At 38.4% G+C, this 19,814-nt stretch overlaps 1 protein-coding gene across 1 annotated transcript in view; it reads right to left on the reverse strand.

The window, feature by feature from the left end:
- The window catches only part of MDN1 (midasin AAA ATPase 1), a 162,033-nt gene that overhangs the window by 56,175 nt on the left and 86,044 nt on the right, over positions 1-19,814 (reverse strand). The window contains exons 38-53 of the mRNA XM_014866691.3: positions 19,019-19,216; positions 17,589-17,696; positions 17,030-17,218; positions 14,619-14,708; positions 14,256-14,519; positions 13,844-14,105; positions 10,908-11,067; positions 9,729-9,845; positions 8,579-8,787; positions 7,199-7,347; positions 6,624-6,835; positions 6,098-6,318; positions 5,051-5,164; positions 2,914-3,046; positions 1,776-1,891; positions 1,083-1,216 (exon numbers count right to left, since the gene is read on the reverse strand). Of these exons, the coding sequence (XP_014722177.3) occupies positions 1,083-1,216; positions 1,776-1,891; positions 2,914-3,046; positions 5,051-5,164; positions 6,098-6,318; positions 6,624-6,835; positions 7,199-7,347; positions 8,579-8,787; positions 9,729-9,845; positions 10,908-11,067; positions 13,844-14,105; positions 14,256-14,519; positions 14,619-14,708; positions 17,030-17,218; positions 17,589-17,696; positions 19,019-19,216 (2,676 nt within the window). The remainder of the gene's footprint in view (positions 1-1,082; positions 1,217-1,775; positions 1,892-2,913; positions 3,047-5,050; positions 5,165-6,097; positions 6,319-6,623; positions 6,836-7,198; positions 7,348-8,578; positions 8,788-9,728; positions 9,846-10,907; positions 11,068-13,843; positions 14,106-14,255; positions 14,520-14,618; positions 14,709-17,029; positions 17,219-17,588; positions 17,697-19,018; positions 19,217-19,814) is intronic.

The raw sequence follows: 19,814 nt of genomic DNA on the forward strand, positions 1-19,814 counted from the left end.
AACTGTATGAACAGAGGCCAGTTTTTCTTCAAACTTCAACCCAAACAACGTAGAGTAAGAGACTGACTGCAGAAGCACGTGCGAGAATCCAGCCTTCTTCTGCTAAGCAAGACATTAAAGAGGCTTGCAAAAATGTACAACAGTTCCACTCTTGCCATTAATTTTTGTTTTGGAAAAGAGTTGCTTTTCATTAAAAATGTCATTCATGTTAACATGAAATGGACTTGCTACTATATTTTTAAACAGATTAATAAATATTTTTTATATTTCTCACATTTATTTCCTAATATAGTAAATACTGATAGATGCAACCACATAAACACAAGTTCTTTGGCATTTTGGTAACTTTCAAGACCATAAAGAGGTCTTGAGATCAAAAAGTTTAAGATGTGCTACTCTAGTTTACTAGAATTACTAGAATAATCTGGATTCAAAACTCAATTTAATCTATATGTGACAATGGTGTCTAAGACGGCTTAAGGGGAAGTAAAATATAATTGTTAAAATTTCAATGTCCATCAACAGGTAGATGGATAAATAAGTCGTAGTAGATACATTCAATGGAATATTACTTGACAATAAAAAGGAATGAACTCTTGATACACAAAATAATGGATGTATTCAAAATAACTATTTTGAGTGAAAGAAGCCAGACAAAAATATATACATATACTTATAACTCCATTTATAGAAAATGCAACTCATCTATAGTAACAGAAATCAGATCAATGTATCCCTCATTGGGAGTAGGGCAGGGGAGAGGAAGAGAATGCAAAAGAACATGCAGAAAGGTTTGAGGATGATCGGTATGTTTCACTATCTCGAATTGTGCTAAAGGTCTGACAGGTATATACATGTCGAAACATATAAAACTGTACACTTTAAATATATGCCATTTATTATATATCAATTATACCCCATAAAGCTTTAAAATATGTGTATATATTTAAAACTATTAAGAACAATTACATTTCTCAAATAATACTGGACATATAATAAAAACACTGAAGTGAGTCTTGCCCCTAAGAATCTTTGTGCCAAGACAAATGTTGTTTAAAATAAAAACAGGTAAATTTGCTCACCTCATGGACAGAGGCATCAGACACCATCCCCTGGGAGGACTGTACCCAGAGCAGGATTAGCGCATCACAAAGTTCGAAAAAAGCAGCAAGATTGACCACAATTTCATGGGGCAAGCTGTGATAGCTCTCTGGATCTTAGAGTTGATATAAATAAGAACATTCATCAGATTTAAATTAACCTCTGGACATCTTCAAAGTCAACAGCAATCTGGAACTTAATGTCATCCCCAGGAAAAAAGTCGATTCCGAAAGGTCGAAACCAAAAGCAAATTCTCAGCCTACTATTAATAAGCTTAGCAAATCAGGCATGTATGCCTATAGATGTTCATAATGTCTTAATGAAAAAAAGCATTTGTTTAAATACATAATGAAAACTAAGTGCATATATGTTTGGATGGCTAGATAACCCAGATAATTATGAGAAGATACAAAGGAATCTACTATTAACAGTAGATGCTGCAAGAGTAGACTTCTTCAATTTTTATACTTCTATATAGTTTGAATTTTTTCAAAGAAATATGGTTAAATTTTCAATTTAAAAAAATGAAGACTATAACCAAATGCTTATGAGCTTGTACTTTTTGAGCCAAAAGACCTAGGTTTCAAGCTCTGGCTCTGCTATCTGTCTCTCATCTTCAGCAACATTATGCAATCAGATGCACAACTGAAGAATATTAAAGGAAATGTTCTTACCTTTATGGAATTCAAAGGACATTCTCAAAACACTATTTCTTAACTTTTTGCCACCAACAGAAACCAAATTTGTTTCAGTATAAATCCGTTTTTCCCGGTCAAGATATATGATTGTCCTGAAGTGAGATTCAATAACACAACAAATAGTTATTGATTAATAATACTCATCAATCATATCTTCTACCTGCTGAACCCTGACATGTGGAACATCAATCTCCTTCACTCTGCCATTCCTCTCCTGCCTCTGCAAATTCCAGACTAGAGAGATGAAAGTGAAAGTGATGAGCACTAAGTTGTCGGGAGAGAAGACAAACGGCTGGAAACAGCTGCGTCTGGTAGACTGCCAGTCCTCACTCTCTTCCTCTGCCATGATCTGACAAACTACTCTGCGAACTTTTAAAATTGGCCATCATAAAATTTATCTGTGGTGTTGGAAGTTACCTGAGGAGGAGGAAGGGCGAGTTACTGGGAAGGGGGACAAGAGAGCCCCTGGCAGCTAGTACATATCACATGTGTGAGTTCACTTTGTGAAAATTTATCCAAACAATATACACTCATTATTAGTGTACTTTTCTGTAACACACATTACACCTCAACTACAAAATTATTTTAAAAATTTATTACATTGATGGCCAATTAAAAAAATACTACTGGTCATTAAATTAAAAAGTGAGGAAAGACCAGATTATATAACAAATATGTAAATTTCTATGCCTACGTAACTATGCTCAGGAAAGGACATGTGAGAGAACGAGTAGGTGAAAATGGGAGGGGCTTCCAGGAATCAAAAGCAAACAGTAGAAACATGAGTAGCCTATGACAACAACTAAACTATGATAAAGGATTAATCGTAAAATAAATCCCACCAGTAATTGTAACCTAGTGTATCTATTAAATTCTTAAGAACCTGCAACATTCACAAACATTTTGACATTACAGTCAGAATTACTTTACTGAGCATAGAGCAGGAAGGAGAGAAGGTAATGGAGGCAATCGTGTCTAACACAACACCCCCTCCCTTCTTGGATTCAGAAAACTAAACACATGTTAACTGTATTTCAGTCATGGGAAAGGTATAATCTGTGATCCATAGTGCATAGGGAGGCAAACAGTGCCCACAACAGCAGGCTTCACCTACTTGTTTGCAATAGACTCTAAAAGGGGAAAGAGCTGCTCAGGCTGGTCCGTTTGTGGATCAAAGTCCATTGAATTTCTGATGATGTCCAAAGCCTGCACATTCCATCGGGGGTCCAGAGGGATCACAAATTCATCTGGTTTAAAAAATAAAACAAAAAATAAAAATTTTTGAGTTAAATTCCTTGCTGGCAAATTTCACTTGAGGATTTTCATTGTTTTACTTTGATCAAGATGAGTCCTGATGGGAAAGAGGTCAAACAGAGAAACGCTGGTCTCAGCCCGTAATATTAGAAAAGCAGGGTTCAATAGTTTTTATGCTATTTTCTTTCTCAATGCAAAATTTCTACTATGAAAATTCATTCCACTACAGGACATACAGGTGATCCCTGCTAGAACATCAACATTGCAACCAATGCATTCATTTCCCCAGGTCCCATGACTGGTCAGAAAAGAATCCATGGACTTAATTACCCAATTGTTCACCATTAGCCACAAAAAAACTAACCTACATGGCAGAAAATGAATGACTACATCTCATCATTTACTTTCAATAAGAAAAACAACTCAAGATTATTTCACCTAAAAGCCATTTCTTTAAAATCAGCGGATGTGGCTGCTGCGGCCACTTCTCACTCCTTTGGCTCAAACTTGTTACCTCTTCCATAAAGCAGCAGTGATCAGACTCTGACACTCTCCAGAAGCTGTGAGAACCCAAGGGAGGGAGGTAAGAGAGAAGAACGGTAATACTAATTTGAAGGTGGCTGGGTAGGATGGGTCAGTGGGGGACTTCAAGTTTTAAGGACATCCACCATACAGTAGACTAACAAACGCCTCCTGTGAACAGCAGGTACACAGGAGGGAACCCATATTCCAAAGTCCAGGAAAACTACACAATCCAGAGCCACACCATTAAAAAGGACAACAGGGGCCGGCCCCGTGGCCGAGTGGTTAAGTTCACGCGCTCCGCTGTGGCGGCCCAGGGTTTCGCCGGTTCAGATCCCGGGCGCAGACATGGCAGCACTCATCAGGCCACGTTGAGGCGGCGTCCCGCGTACCACTAGAGGGACCCACAACTAAAATATACAACTATATACTGTGGGGGATTTTGGGAGAAAAAGCAGAAAAAAAAAAAGAAAAAAAAAAAGAAAAAAAAAAAGGACAATGAAGGTGGACCTAATATATTCCAACAGTGAGCAAACGGTGTCTGCCAAAGGGCACCTGCTAATCTACTTTAGAACTGTGTTCCCCAAAACCAAAATTTTTTCATGGTTGGAAAGCCATAACTTAGTTCAGCCAAAATCTGACTACTTCAGTAGTTTTCTCTATAGTGTGACTTCTTCCCAACCACTCACCCCATTACCTTTAGTGCACATGAGGTAACCGGTTTAGCAGAAAAGCATCATGCATAGTTTTTCTAAACTAAACAGCTAACGGTATGTTTTGATCCATATCAGATGAAGATGGGGATAGGAAATTAAAAATCTGGTCCTGTGAATGCCCTCACTAATGCTTATGTTCCATCAACTTCATATTGTTCTGTCCTGGTAAATAAGTTTGCTCTCTCACTCCTTAATTAAAAAGAAATTTCAAATACTTCATCTGATGAGATAGCTTGAATAACTCTCTTTTATCATTATGAGTTTATAACTTTGTCTTTAAGGCTTTATAACTTCATCATTAAGATTTTATATATTCTGAAGAAACTGATCCTGTATTGTTTTCCCTTCAAGTCAAATAGGTTATAGTTTAAAACCCTTTCAGTTAACAGTACTAATAAATCACAGAATGTAAGTGGAAGGGACCCCAGAGAAATTAATTTAATTCCCATATTTTTCAAACACAGGCAGCGAGTATGAAGGATGGGCCCAAAATTAACAAGCCGGTTTGTGGAGTTGGGACCAGAGCCCAGTCTTGCAACTCCTGTGTCCTCACTATACTGTGTATCATCCTCCTCTATCAGAAACTTGAAAGATAAACGGATAATTTGGAACAAAGAAGTAGAATTTGCACCTGGATAATCTGAGTCTTCTAAAAAGTACTGTTTGTTACAGTAGGAGCTCTGACAGGTCTTTTTCATGAACTCAATGGACAAGTGTCCTGAACAGTACTGAGAGCTAGAAATCAATCAGGTGCAGTACCTGTTATACTTGGTTGTAAAACTTTGATGACATTACTGATCCCAGCTGAGAGAGAATTTGAGTAAAAATTCCTAAGAGATGCAGCACTAGCTTCCAAATGAATCTGTATTGACTCTGTGAAGGAAGGAGAAACATGTTAGTATCTAAAGCAGTGCCGTCAAATTGAACTTTCCGCAGTGATAAACACATTCTATAGCTGTGCTGTCAGAGTAGCCACTAGTCTCACAGTAATACACACTTGAAATGTGGCCAGTGCAACAAAAGGACTAGATTTTAGCTTTTATTTAATTTTAATTAACGAATTTATATTTTAGTAGCGACCAGTGGCTAGTAGCTATCATATAGAACAATGCAGATTAGAATATTTATACAAATTCCCTCTATATATTTAGAGAGTATATATTGTGTACACACAATAATGTACATAATCATTGGCTTATCTACAAGTTCTCCTGGAGTAGAAAGGCTCACATAAACTCAATTACTTTAGTCAAAAAGTTCTACCAATAAATTCCATGTCCTGTACTTTCCAACCCATATGAGTTTGCTACTGCTGCTTTTCCCTCTCTTAGAATGAAATAAGTACAGAAAAATTGAGCATGACCACTTACGGCACTGGAACTAAAATAAGATTACAATCTTATGCACTTTTATGGGAAATGAATTTACCAAAAGCAACACCTTTCCCAGATGGAATAGTTGTGCAGAAGCATCAGCATAGCAAAAAAGCAGGATGTTAAAAAAAATTAAAAATAACATAATATAGTACATTCTCCTTTTGGATTTGATAGAAAGACGGACGGATCCTGAAATGCTAAGAATTACATGGGAAAAAAGTTTCTCTTGGGGCACATCTATGGGCAGGCATGTTCCTTAATTTTTAACAGCTACACAAACCGTAACACTAAGTCATAAATTTCTTGCTTAGGAGCTCTCCCAGATGTAATTTTAACAATGCAGCCACAGAATAATACAGCTGCTGAGGCACTAAAACAGGGTAAGTGTACATAAATTCCCTCATTAAACAAATTAAGCTTTTCTACTCACCAAGCCCCTGTGGTATATTCTTGGCTAAATGATACAGCCATTTAACTCTGAGCATCCAATCTTGATTAGTTGCTCTTTCTATGAGCAATTTAACGGCCATGGCCAGAACATCTGGTTCATCGATCCAGTAAGTATCTACTTCGACTGAACTGAATTTCAAGCTCTCAGGGTTGGAGGACTGCATAATTTTCTCTAAGTCTGGCAAGGTAAGAGGCTGAACCCTGAAATTCATAGGGATAAGCAAAGGTAGTACTAGAACAAACTTTCATTTCATATTTCAAAGAACCAAGAAAATAACTTTACAAATGAAAAAATCAAAGAGATAATGGGAAAAAATGAGTCCCCTCCAAAAGGGGACAATTAAAACATATACCTAACGAATAAGAATTAGGGAGCAATATCACAATGCAACTATGTGGATAATAGTTAACATTCTAGTCAAATATGTTGGGTCATGACTATTATCATGGAAAAAAAAAAAAAAAGTCAAGATGCCAGAGACCTGTAAGCTCAGGGCTCCACTAACCTTGCCCAGCTGCTCGTTTTCATGCTCATCCTGTTGAGGCAATAGGCTAAGATCTGTCCATCACTTCGGACCATAGAGAGGTGAGAATCTTCCGCAGCAAAGAGAGCTGAGGGCAGAGAATCTGGCCACAGCCCCATGGCAAGAATGGAGTTACCCCAGGTTTCATGTGCTCGCAGAGAAGAAACACATTTCTCCAGTAAAGCCTGCACAAGCTGGTAGGAGACAAAAACACATGGTGTACAAGCACCAACATATAAGTGCTATTACCAAAAGACTAGCAGAGAAGTAACAGTTTTCTAGTCCCCATGTGATCATCTTACAACTCTCATACACATTCTTCAATGTACATTATAAGCTAAATTTCACTTTTCCTGATGATAGATAAGTTTCAAGGAAGTAATATTTACATTTAAGCTATTTTCAAAAAAAGTACTTGGATACTCAATCTCTGTTAGGGCATAATTGGAATGGTCGACTCTCGTGGGTCATTAAAGTTGCCATCAACAGAATTTCCTCCTACTCAACAACATAGACTGTTAACAACTCAGAAAGCTGTATGAAACACTTTACAGTACCTTCCGGTTTGCTGGTGAATGCTGGGAGTGGACATATGTTTCCAAGCATGCTTCATAAAAGGCTCTGTCCAAACTCAGCCCTCGCTGTAGGTACTGGACAATGAGTATAGCTGTCTGAATTAGAGTTGAAACAGAAGATGCTATAGAACCTATGAAGAGAAAAATATTGCCATCTATGAGCAATAGATTCTGCAAAATCTCCAATGAAAATGGATAAATTCCACCCTCACATCAAACTTCCTTCCACTCAAATCAACCTAGATTCTTATTTTACAAACCTTTTTAAGTGGACTCTATGGTCTCACTAGCACACAATGAACTTATGGGAACATTCATATTCCTTCCCTGCTATCCTATCTCCCTCTCTTCTCTCTGGTGGTCAGCAGTATATTGCAGGGAAGTGACCAGATGACTCATTTACAAATGTGATAAAGCCTGGCCCCATACATCCTTATTCTCAAATTGACACACACTGAAGGTGGCAAAATGAACATGGCCTCATAAAGAAGCAGGTACTTTGAAATCCAACAGGCCTACTTCCAAATCCCACCTCTCATTATTAACTGTTTGGCTTTGATGAGTACTCAACCTCTCTGAGCCTTATCTTTAAAACGGAAGTATATGCCTTGCAGAACTAACGTGAGGACTAAATAAGCACCCAACATTGCACCTAGCACATAGTAGTTACTTAATAAATAGCATTTCATTTATTATTGTTGCTGTTATTATTATTAATACTACTACTGTTATTATTATTGCTCTTTCTTGTATATTTGGACATTTAGAAGAAGTAAGACCTGTCTGTTTTAAACAATTTATTTAAAGATCCCTCTTTATTTCACTTTTAAGAAACCCAGTGATGACCTTGAAGATATGAGAGACAAACTTCATGAATCTCAGTGCTGAAAGCAGTATTCCTCAAAGTTGTGGGCAGCCTCTGACTCTGCATCAAAATCACCTGGGAAGCTTCTTTAAAATACTGATTCCTGTGCCTCAACCAGATCTGCTGAACCCAATCTCTTGGGGGGAAGAAGGTACCAGTACATCTATATTTATTTTTGGTGAGGAAGATTTGCCTGAACTAACGTCCATGCCAATCTTGCTCTATTTTGTACGTGGCATACCTCTACAGCATGGCTGATGAGTGGAGTAGGTCTGCACCCAGGATCTGAACCCACAAACCCGGGTTGCCAAAGTGGAGCACACGGAACTTCAACCACTTGGCCATGGGGCCGGCCTCCATATACATTTTTAAAAGGTTTTCTTAGTAATTTCTATTTCTATGTATACTAAATACAAGAACTCCTGGACTAGCAGTCTAGTGACATGAATTTCTATAAGAGTAAAACTCTACAGATGCCTAGAAGTCAAGCACCTTACCTACAATAGCGCTTTGGGTCTGTGTGTGTAGAGCCAAGAGGGTGTCACACACACTATCCCCCACCAACCCAAGGCTGTGCAGTAAAACTTTCAGATCCAGGTCATCTGGGATGCTGCCATCCCCTTCTCCGGAAATGCAGATTTCAAGTCCACGATTCCTCATAGCTCGGGATATTTCTCCATGAATAGGATCCATTGAGAGAAAAAGTCTAGTAGTACAGCAAGTCAAAGGAAAAAAAATTAAAACCTCAGTGCAACCAATGGTGCAGCTCAGCAACAACTAGTGAGGGCCAATCATATGCGGCTCATCTTCGGGGAGCTTTTCAAAGGAGACATCACTAACTCAAAGTCTGCTACTTTCATCTGTATCCTATCCTCTAGTCCCAAAATGCATCAACACAACAAAGCACTTTCTCTAAAACTAGCTTCATAAGGAACTAAGTATTGCATATCCAGTGCACCTTCAGTGCTATGTGAGAACTGTAAAACTCTTACTTTCAGATATTCCTCAATCACGTTGGGCTAATTCATCATTCTAACTCACCTACAGAGAACAGAAAAGGGAGGAGTGTATTCCGCCGAAACACTTAGCTTCATACAGTTGGTGTCCATCAATCTCTCCAACTAGCTGTCCGACATGTCACAGTTAACTCCAAAACTAAACAGCAGATTCCCTGCTGACTCTCCCCACACCAAACCTGCTTCTTTGCCAGTCTTCCTTTTCTCAACGAACGGCAGTCCCACTTACCCAATGACTCAAGCCAAAAACTTGGTGTCATCATTGCTTCCTTCTTTTTCTCAGCCCACATGTCCACTGGCAAATCCCACTGATTACCACTCTAGTCTAAGCTATCATTAGCTCTTGCCTGAACTACTACAAAGGACTTATACCTGGTTTCCTGCTTCCGCTCTTCATCACCAACCCGAGGCAGGGCACTTTCCTCTCCTGTTTACTGCTGTGCCCCCAGAGTCTACCAGTGCCCAGCAAATAGCAGAGCCTCAATAAATATTTGTTACAGGAATCAATAAAGGATGAACACGATCAGGGCTGGGAATCCGAATATAATATGTAAAAATGCCCTACTGCAACTTCCACCTCTGATATCGAGGCTGTCAGAGTCTTAGGCAGAAACTTAAGAGGCACAAATACCTGAAATTGGGATTTGGAGTTACGGTGGGTGTGCATCCATCTATCATTCCTCTCTCGCTAACAGTGAGGACGCCTCCAGGTTCGAGCAAAGCATTCAAACGATCCAGCACTGATGGGCTGCACAGAGGGAATTCAAATGGTGGACAGGCTGACACACTGTGTTGACTCTCCTTTCACAGGCCTCCCACTGCCCCTGACCCATGTCTTCCTTTCAGCGCAGATCACTTCCCCATATAGAACTGGGATCTCTTTCCCCACCAATTCCCCTTTTAACTCCCAAAGACACATAACCCAGAGATTCATACACAGTAAATATGCAAAATACCTGTTCAATAAACAGATTAAGGAAAATGATAGAAAGTTCCCTGAATTATAACTCTTTTCTTTTTCCCCTTCCCTCTCCCAGCTTCCCAACATTATTTTAAATCGAAACATTTTGAAAAATGCTCCCAGCAGAGAAACCCACCATGTGACCCGCAGTAGCTTCTATTACGCTAACTGTATGAGTACAGTAGTTTTATGCCTGCTCCTTTCTTTACTTTGGAATCAAAAGTGATACAAACTGATGCATATTCACTAAATGTCTGCCCTGTGTCAGATCCTCCATTTAAAAAATCTGCAGTCACGAATGACCTTAACAAAAGGAAGATTTCTTTTTTGTTTGTTTGTTAAAAATTTTATTTTTTTCCTTTTTCTCCCCAAAGCCCCCGGTACATTCTTCGCTGTGGGTCCTTCTAGTTGTGGCATGTGGGACGCTGCCTCAGTGTGGTTTGATAAGCAGTGCCAGGTCCGCGCCCAGGATTCGAACCAATGAAACACTGGGCTGCCTGCAGCGGAGCGCGCAAACTTAACCACTCGGCCACGGGGCCAGCCCCAACAAAAGGAAGATTTCTGATGTCAAATAAAAAGGTTTAACTCAAAGGATGTTGGCTGGAAAAGTAATCCAATTTTGCTGGCCTTCGATCCAGCTCAAAACCATCATACACAACTAAAATCTTGCAGCTGTCTAATGACCAGCTACCACTGTTTACCACAGGGAGAAGTCTACAGAATATGGTTAAGGATGTGTTTCCAGTTAAGAAAATAGTAGATAAAAATACCAGAGCTTCCATCTGGGTTTCTACTTTGACAAGCATATCTCAAACTTCAATAGGGCCTACTCTTAATAAGGTAACTTACTTGCAGAAGTTAACGTTGTCCATCAAAAGCCAATCTCCAGACTTCAGGGCCCGAACCAACATGCTATCAATCCATTCAAACGTGCCATGACTGCGGCCACTGGTTGTCTGCATAAGCTTTACCCCAAAGCTTCGGAACTCTTCCACGAGTTTGGCAAACTCTGAAATGTCACAGCCACAGCACTTAATTTCAAACCAAGGGCAATCAAATAAACAACTAAGAGTTTACTAAAAGAAAGCTGGAAACTTCTGGCCCAATTTTTAAAAGTTTCATAACAGGGTAAACGGGATTTTTTTGTGTTTGTTTAAACACAATAGGTAAGAAAATTGGGTTTGGTGGCAGAAAATATTTCTTGATGGCTTTCTGAATGAATGGCTGGACAGAGCTGACTCAAGGGTGATGGAGAAGATAAATAATCTTTATGTAACATAATTTCTCAAACGGCAGAAGGAGTATAATGTCTCCCACCTATTATTGCATTTATTCTATATGAGAGTGCTGTTAAGTTTGGCACAATGCAATCAATGTTATAATTGCCCTATAAAAGCCAGGGCAATTATAGGGCTTCCCTCAGGTATCACAGTCCTGTGCTGTCTGTTGTCCAGTGTCTGAAAGCAGTTGCTTCATATACTTTGCCAGTTTTCTGTTAACACTGGAAGGTTAAGTCTAAATCTTGTTATTCCTTCATGGCTAGGGGCAGGAATCCAATGTATATTACCTTGTGATATGAAAGAGTGTCATGAAGTAATTTCTAACTAGAAAGATCAATTGAAAAATTCCTACAGGGGCCGGACCCAAGGCCAAGTGGTTAAGTTCGCACGCTCCACTTCAGCGGTCCAGGGTTTCACCGGTCAGATCCTGGGTGTGGACATGACACTGCTCACTAGGCCATGCTGAGGCGGCATCCCGCATGACACAACTAGAAGGACCCACAACTAAAATATACAACTACATACTGGGGGGATTTGGGAAGAAAAAGCATGAAAACAAAAAGAAGATTGACAACAGTTGTTAGGTCAGGTGCCAATCTTAAAAAAAGAAAAAAAGAAAAATTCCTAGGGAAGGGCTATATAAACTATAAACTAGACAAATAAATATCAGTTGTTACTATAATTATATGATATTTATATACAGAGTGCTGAGTATCACTCCAGTTCTCAGCAGCCAAAATAAAGAGACTGCACTGAATACACAGGACAGTCAGTAGAGATGCCTTAAGGGCCATGCCTCAACAGTAGGGCTAATTTAGCCCTAGAATAAAGGTTACTCTGGACCTGACCTTAAACAGTTTAATAGCGAGCTTGAAAAAATCAAAACGATCCACAAGCAGCTTAACTGCCTACCAAAAAAACTGCATCTTTTAAAAAAAATAACAAAACGCAGCACTCAGCAACTTAAATTTAAAATGTCCAGCATCCCATCAAAATTACTAGACATTTACAAAGAAGCAAGAAAACATGAGACATAACTAGGAGGAAAAAAAGTCAATAGAACAGACCAAGAAATGACAGAGATGATGAAATTAACAAACAAATCTAAATGTTAATAGAGCTATTATAAATATGTGCAATATGCAGATGAAATATAACACGATGAGACAACTAGAAAATATTTTAAAAGTCATACATGTTCAAGATAGAAACAATAAAAGGTACAAATAGTAAATAAAAAGAAAAAATATTCTTTAACCAAAAATAACATAGTAGGAGACAAATTATCTTAGACTCAGCTTTTTTCATTCTATTAATGTCCCTAGGAAATTAATTACTCAATATCAAAGCAATTCTTAAATAAAAAGCAGTAGTGAGAATGGGCTGTGAAAACTTATCCTAGATATTTAAATTTTAACTGACTTATGAAAGAAATATACAAACACTGAATTCAAGACTTTACAGTTCATAGAGGATTGGATCCCAAACTTAGTCTAACCACCTGGTAACTGTAAGACATTGGGCTGGTGACAATCTCTGTGAGCATCCATTTTCCTCACGTATAAAATGAGAATAATCTTTCCTTGTAATGCAATGTTGTTGTGAGGATTAAAAGTAAATATATTTAATATGGTGTCTATTACTCAATAGGAATTCATATCTCAATGGTGAGTTTTACAATACCCATTTTAAAAAAACATATATAAAGTGATGCACGACTCCATTAAATATCTCTAATAATTAATTTGAGTGAATGAGTAATGGATTTCGAATTCACATGGTGAGCGTGAATTGGGAAATAACAGAGCAAATCAACAATGAAATTATTCTCTTGCCTATCTGACCCACAGCCATGGATACAATGTTTACACAGCTAAAAGAGGAGAGTCTCATTTCTTCATCCCTAAGAAATCAACTCTTTATAACCAGTTATGAGCAGGCTTTGGAAAGAATGACAATCATAATGACAAGACACAACCCCTGGGCCTTCACCTTTAGTCCTCCCTAAAGGCAGGCTCACCACCACCCAGAAAGTTGTACCACAAAATGAGAAATCTACGTTTCCAGGTTAACTGAGGAATTCCTTCCAGTTTCTATATAAAATGAATAAACACATCCCAACTACCAATACTGACTTCTATTCTTCAAAGTTTAAAATGCTCAATTTCTTGAGAAATTTATTACTAAGTTTACAAAATAGTCCAAGAAAAAAATAAAACCAGTTTTACGTGCAACTGATTTATCATTACAGCTGATTACACACAAAATAAACCATCACACTCAGTAACCAATTTCTTTCCTGTTTGCTTGTTAAAGATCACCAATTCTGAATACTTCAATCAGTTTCATTTTACTTTCTAAGACAAAGAGTTTCAAGTTTTGATTGTTAATAATCATCAAATTAATAAAAAATTATGGGCATTGTATTTACAAATATATTACCTGTAAATGGACACTATACAGGCAAAGTTAAGTGTCTTGATACATATATCCAAATACACATACCTGCCTTGGAGTATGAGTTGATTTTATTGTTGAGTCGTTGCATAAGCAATAATACTGCTTCCAGTTTGTTGACAATCTCCATCGTGACACCTTTACCCCCTTCTCCAAGACACCTGGGCTTATACGTCAGAAGGAAATGACTCCAGGCTCGCAGTACTACTTCTGCATCGTCAGCACTGATCAGGAGGCTGTCTCTTAACAGTGCCCTTACAGTGCCCTCCACCTTCTCAAGGAGCTGCCTCCAAGGCCGTATAAGATCAACCTGCAATTTCCAGAGCACATGAACTCATCATAGCCATTGGCCAGAGTCAAAAAATACCGCTACCTATAGCTACCCCCAACACACAAGATTATCAATCAGATTACAAGGCTTATTGTGTTCTGCCTGAAAACATGACGGCAGATCAGTTACCTGCTCAAATCCACCCAGAAGCTCCGTAGTGTCCATTGCACTGTTCATAGCCATGATCTTTAACGTGTGACCAGTAAGGTGTGCCAGGAGCTGGACCAGGCTAGTCTTGCCCACAGAGGCTGGCCCCACAAGGATGACCATCCAGCTCATCTGTACACACTTCATAATTGACTCCAGAGACTGTAAAGACTGGTGCAGGAGCAACAGAGGACGGCGGGATGGGGGAGGAACGTAGCTGCCACGGGAAAGGACTGAGTAGCCTAGCTGAAAAAGACATGCCAATGAGATTTCACAAGTGTGCCTGGTAGTGGAAGCAGAAGCAGCCACAGAGGTCGTAAAAGAAGATTATCCTACTCTTCTCACCTGAACATTATAGGGAGTGATGTGAAATAGTCTGGTTCCCATGTATGGATTGGAATTTGAACCAAACACATCCTTGAATATAGCAATGACCTAAAAGAAGAGGATGATACAATCAAAACACAAATCACTCCACCAAAATCTGAGCCAAACCTTCTAGAATGAATACTTCTAGAAAACATGTACAGCAATATGAGTCACAATATTCAGAGAACACTAATCACAAATTTCTTATCCTTGTGAATTTTCTCTTATAAAAAAGATAGAGTACAGTTACTTAATTTTTCAGAATGAAAGCAAACTGAAGCTCAAGAAAAGAGTAGTCACATAATCTCAAACTGTCTGAGATTCCAGTGAGAACAAAGCCATGAATACTATGGCAAATCTAGAGATGAAAAATGAATTTGCTTTCATCATTCAAGAAATCACCTAAAAGAAGAGAGAAGAGAATAGTAACATGAAGATTATGGAAAACAATGACCATTTCTCGAGTACCTACTACGTACCAAACATTGTATTATGTGTTTTAACAGATTATTTCTGATACTTATAGCCTTGGAAAATAGGTATTTCCATTTTACAGACATGGCTGATAGGATTCACGATAGTTACATGATTTGCTCGTAGTTCGTAACTGATTTTAAATCTAAGCCAGTCTGACTCAAAAACACTATGTTATCCTTCTAAATATTTATGTAGAGATGACAACCAAAGTTATTTCTCTGATTATTTACATTTAGTTATCTCTTCCTTAGCAAAAATACTGTTACTTCTGTTACCCCTATTTCCTTCTTGGATTTCTTTTAAGACTCTAAGAGGAGTTGGGGTGGGGGAAAGATACACATGAACAAAAAACACTCATTTAACCCATACCAGCAGGAAAAATTCCAGCCACCCAAAATAGTTACACCATGTTTCGCGTTTTACCAAAGCAACAATGCTCATATTAATCACTGGACGCTGGACTGAAGTCAGAAAATAAAAATAACAAAGATAAAGTCATAATGAGTGCCAAACTGAGCATGAGTCTAAAAGCAGCACAGGAGAAAGTGCTCCCATCACCTACTCCTGGGTCCAAACGATCTCTGACCTCGCATTCCACTCTAAAGCATACCATCTCCTCTCCCTGATATTCCATCCGGGTTAAAAGTACAAATACTTTCACAATCTAGCTGGCTTATTTAGCTTATAAAGTCAGATTCAATTTACCCAAGTCCTTCCAGCTTTCACAGCCTTTCTCCTTCTATTATTATTTTTCTTAATTTTTTTTCCTCACAAAACATCTACTTGGTCAATTACGGTAACTCTGAATTGCAGGAGTAATGGAACCTTCCACACCCTACAGTGAACCACCATCTGACTAATGACAATTACTCAGCAAATGGCCAGTGTCTGGTCATAATTAATACACTACATAACTAGTACGTGGATGAAGAAATTAAAATACTAGTTGATGGTATGTGAATTACATATGAATAAAGTTGTAAAAAAATTACTAGCTGAACATTTTGTCCAAATATAAAGACTAAAAGCCACTTGCACATAATAAACGAGTTGTTAACATCTGGCTAAATTCTGAATGCCACATAAAAAGGGATCTGTGCACTCGGCAGAAGAATGGAAGTATGTAAACCACATGTGCTATGGACCAGGCACATCACATTTCAGTAAGGAGGTTACTGCTTCCAACGCATGCATCTCTATATTGATTAATTTGTTTTTAAATGACTGTGATATAGTAGAAGGAACAGCAGATAAAGTGCAAGGTCTGGACTGGAGAGCTGGCTCTGCCACTTGCTACCTGTGAGACTCCATGACTCTGAGCCCTGGCTCCTCATCTGTAAGAAGTCATGACAGCACCTCCCACCTGAAGCCATGTGAGCTTTCAGTGAGTAGACTTTAAATACCACAAAGCAAAATGCACCCATCACTACAGTTTATTAAGCTGGGAATTCTGGTGTTATTTTCGATTTACGAAAGGATATTTTTACTTCCATTTAGACACAGAACATCCTCTTTTTAAATCTATTTATACTTTCTAGATAAAATACTCTGTAATTTGGCATTTATTTGAAAACCCTCCTCTTCTACTAGGTATCACCTGTCTCCTCCTGCTTCTCACCTTTGTGCCTGGAAAGACCATGACGACCTAGTTCTTTATTATTGGAGGGCAATACTCTTTTAGGAAGGTCTGCGATCACGAGGTTTAGGTGGATAAGCAAACTGTCCTCCAAAGCAAACTACTCTACACCATGAGACCCGAGATAGGTGAATGTTTAGTCTCTTCCATTAACTTCCAAATTTCCAACAGCTTTACTGAGTTTGGTATTATTAGTGAATATGCCCCTTCTCTCCCTCAGGAACAAATCAACTTTCAGATGGAAAGAAACACAAAGAGCAAGCGTGAAACTCACCTTTTCCTTGTCTTCTCTGGTTCTCATTCTTTCACCATAGACCAAAAACACATGCTGACCAGGATCATAACACCCAGGGGACTGGTCAACCAGCATCAACTGACACCAGCGGAAAAGGTCTCGAAGGTTGAATTCCCAGGGTCCTCCTTTTTGACCCCATTTCTTCTCAACAGTCACCTCATGATCAATCTAAAAAGAAAATACTTTTACTGGGGAGCAAGCCCCACAGCTAGGCACTGTACTGAGTACTATCAACATGCTACAACTACATAAATAATCTGAAACAGAAATTAATGGGCTTGATTCAGATTCTCCTCCTCCTAACGCAGACTTCTAAATGCCAGGAGTACCCAATAAGGATTAACATTGATACACACACTGGAACTGAATTACTATAAGCCTCAAACGAGTAGCTTGCCTTCCAGCAGAAACTTGTGGAATTCTATGTACTTTATCTTAGTTACAGAGACTGGCAATTTAGTAGTGTCCAGTGTTGAGAAAATGCTGGTTCAAATACAGCCAGGAAAACGAAGAATAATTCATACAAGTAGGTACTCACTTGGTTGTTGAAAGCAACCATTTTTTTAACAACATTTTTGTCAATGGCTGGAAACAGAGTACTGGCAATGAACTCCATGTCAATTACTGTAAGGGGATCCACAAAGACCTATAAAATCCAAAAATATTACGAAGATATGCCATCGTTTCTCTTTACCAAACACCAGAACTGACTACCACAACTTAAACAAAATTTTTATTTCACACAGAAGTAACAATACCTCAGTGATATAAAATTTTCAGTTATAGAAATTTCTTTTCTTGCATTTTTAGGATACAAAATCATATAAAATCTTTGAAATAGAGAGTAACAGGGGTTTTTTGGTTAGCTCCAGTCCAGTGAATTAGAGAAAAAAAGATAAATGCAATTAATTTTTTAAAGTACATTTGTTTTCTTTAATTTCCTATGTATTAGATAAAATGCTCTCAAAATTCTGGATGCTAGGTATATGAGTTCACCATAAAATCTGATCAACTTTTCAATATGTTTGAAATTTTTCATAATAAATTGTTCTTAAAAGACACTCAGTAAATTCTTAATTATCAAGTGACAGAGACATTAAAGAAAACTAACATCCAGAGGCATTTCCAAACCACTAGATTAGGCAAACTTTGAAAAACAGACGTCAAAACAAGTGCATGCATGTATATACATACACACACACACACTCTTTCTCTCTCTCTCTCTCTCACCCAGCCCCCTGCAAATGAGAATAAAGGCAGTAAGCGAAGATACCAGATGTTAATAATGATCAACGAACACTGGACTTTTTTATTCACCATGGTCATTTTCTTTTCTTTCTCACTTTTAATTAAAATGCATTGCTTTCATTATAAAAATTTTTTAGGGGTCGGCCTGGTGGCACAGCAGTTAAGTGTGCACATTCAGCTTCGGCGGCCCAGGGTTCGCTGGTTCAGATCCCAGGTGCAGACATGGCACTGCTTGGCAAGCCATGCTGTGGTAGGTGTCCCACATATAAAGTAGAGGAAGATGGGCACGGATGTTAGGTCAGGGCCAATCTTCCTCAGCAAAAAGAGGAGGATTGGCAGATGTTAGCTCAGGGCTAATCTTCTCCCCCCGCCAAAAAAAAAAAACAAAAAAAATTTTTTAATGTTTTAATAAATCATGTAGACACCTGAAAAGACTGGGCTTTATCCCTGAGCACAGTAATAGAATCCTGAAGAGGACCTTACTCTCCTCCAACTGGCAACACACCAGATCCTCTGCGACATAAGACAAAGGATTCCCACCAGAAGAGAAGTGATGATGGGCATCAGTCATATTAACATTCATCATCAAAGACACAAAAGTGAAAAGCAGATCACTGAACTGATCCTCTCACTCTCACAGTGAGAATCCCAATAGCTACACGCCAGCAGTCTTATCACCCTGACACCTCACCTTGGTCTCTGGGTAACAGCAAATCTTACCTGCGTGAATCTATTAAGGAAAGACCTGGGCAAGCCTTTCCTCCCACCGCCTTGTCTAAAAGGATTTTGACATCCAAAAATCTTTGTCTTTTCATGCTGCACTTGGAAACTCATTCCTAACTCAGGAACATAGATTTCTCCTCGGTGGTCAAAACAAGCATTGAGTCCTTCCAATACAGACTGAGAAGCCAGGTTAAGCTATTGGGAGAAGAAAGTGCATATATTAATTATATATCCCATATAACTATTTAAAAAAGCAAGGGACTAATACGCATAAAAGATAGTGTTATCTTCAGGAGGAGGAAGCTTAAACAATACTGGTAATATTCTGTTTCTTAAGCTGAGTGATGGGCTGCTATGTGTTTATCATTATTTCATATGTATGTTAGAGAGATTTGGGGTATATAAAACAGCAATAATTTTTAAGTAGGATGAATACTCAGATTAAATGTTTTAAAAGCAGTTAAAATATTCTCTAAAATTAAACTGTATCCACTATATGCACTTATATTGACTTACTTTATAAATCACAACTTACCAAAAAAACTTGCCAATACACAGATATCTCGTTTTCACACTCTGGGACTTTCAAGATGAGGTAAGATAGCTCTTTACATACTTAAAAAAGTAAGTATCTTTCTCAGTTTAAATACTGAATGTAATCTCCAAATGGGCTTCAAAGTCATGATATAAACTACATAAAGTAGATCTACATAGCTAATTCACCAACAGTTTTGTGAACAAGCAGTACAAATACAAGAAGTTTTTGTGCCAGATATGAAAAAAGCCACACAGA

The sequence above is a fragment of the Equus asinus genome, chromosome 24 (assembly GCF_041296235.1).
Source record: "Equus asinus isolate D_3611 breed Donkey chromosome 24, EquAss-T2T_v2, whole genome shotgun sequence".
Taxonomy (NCBI): Eukaryota; Metazoa; Chordata; class Mammalia; order Perissodactyla; family Equidae; genus Equus; species Equus asinus.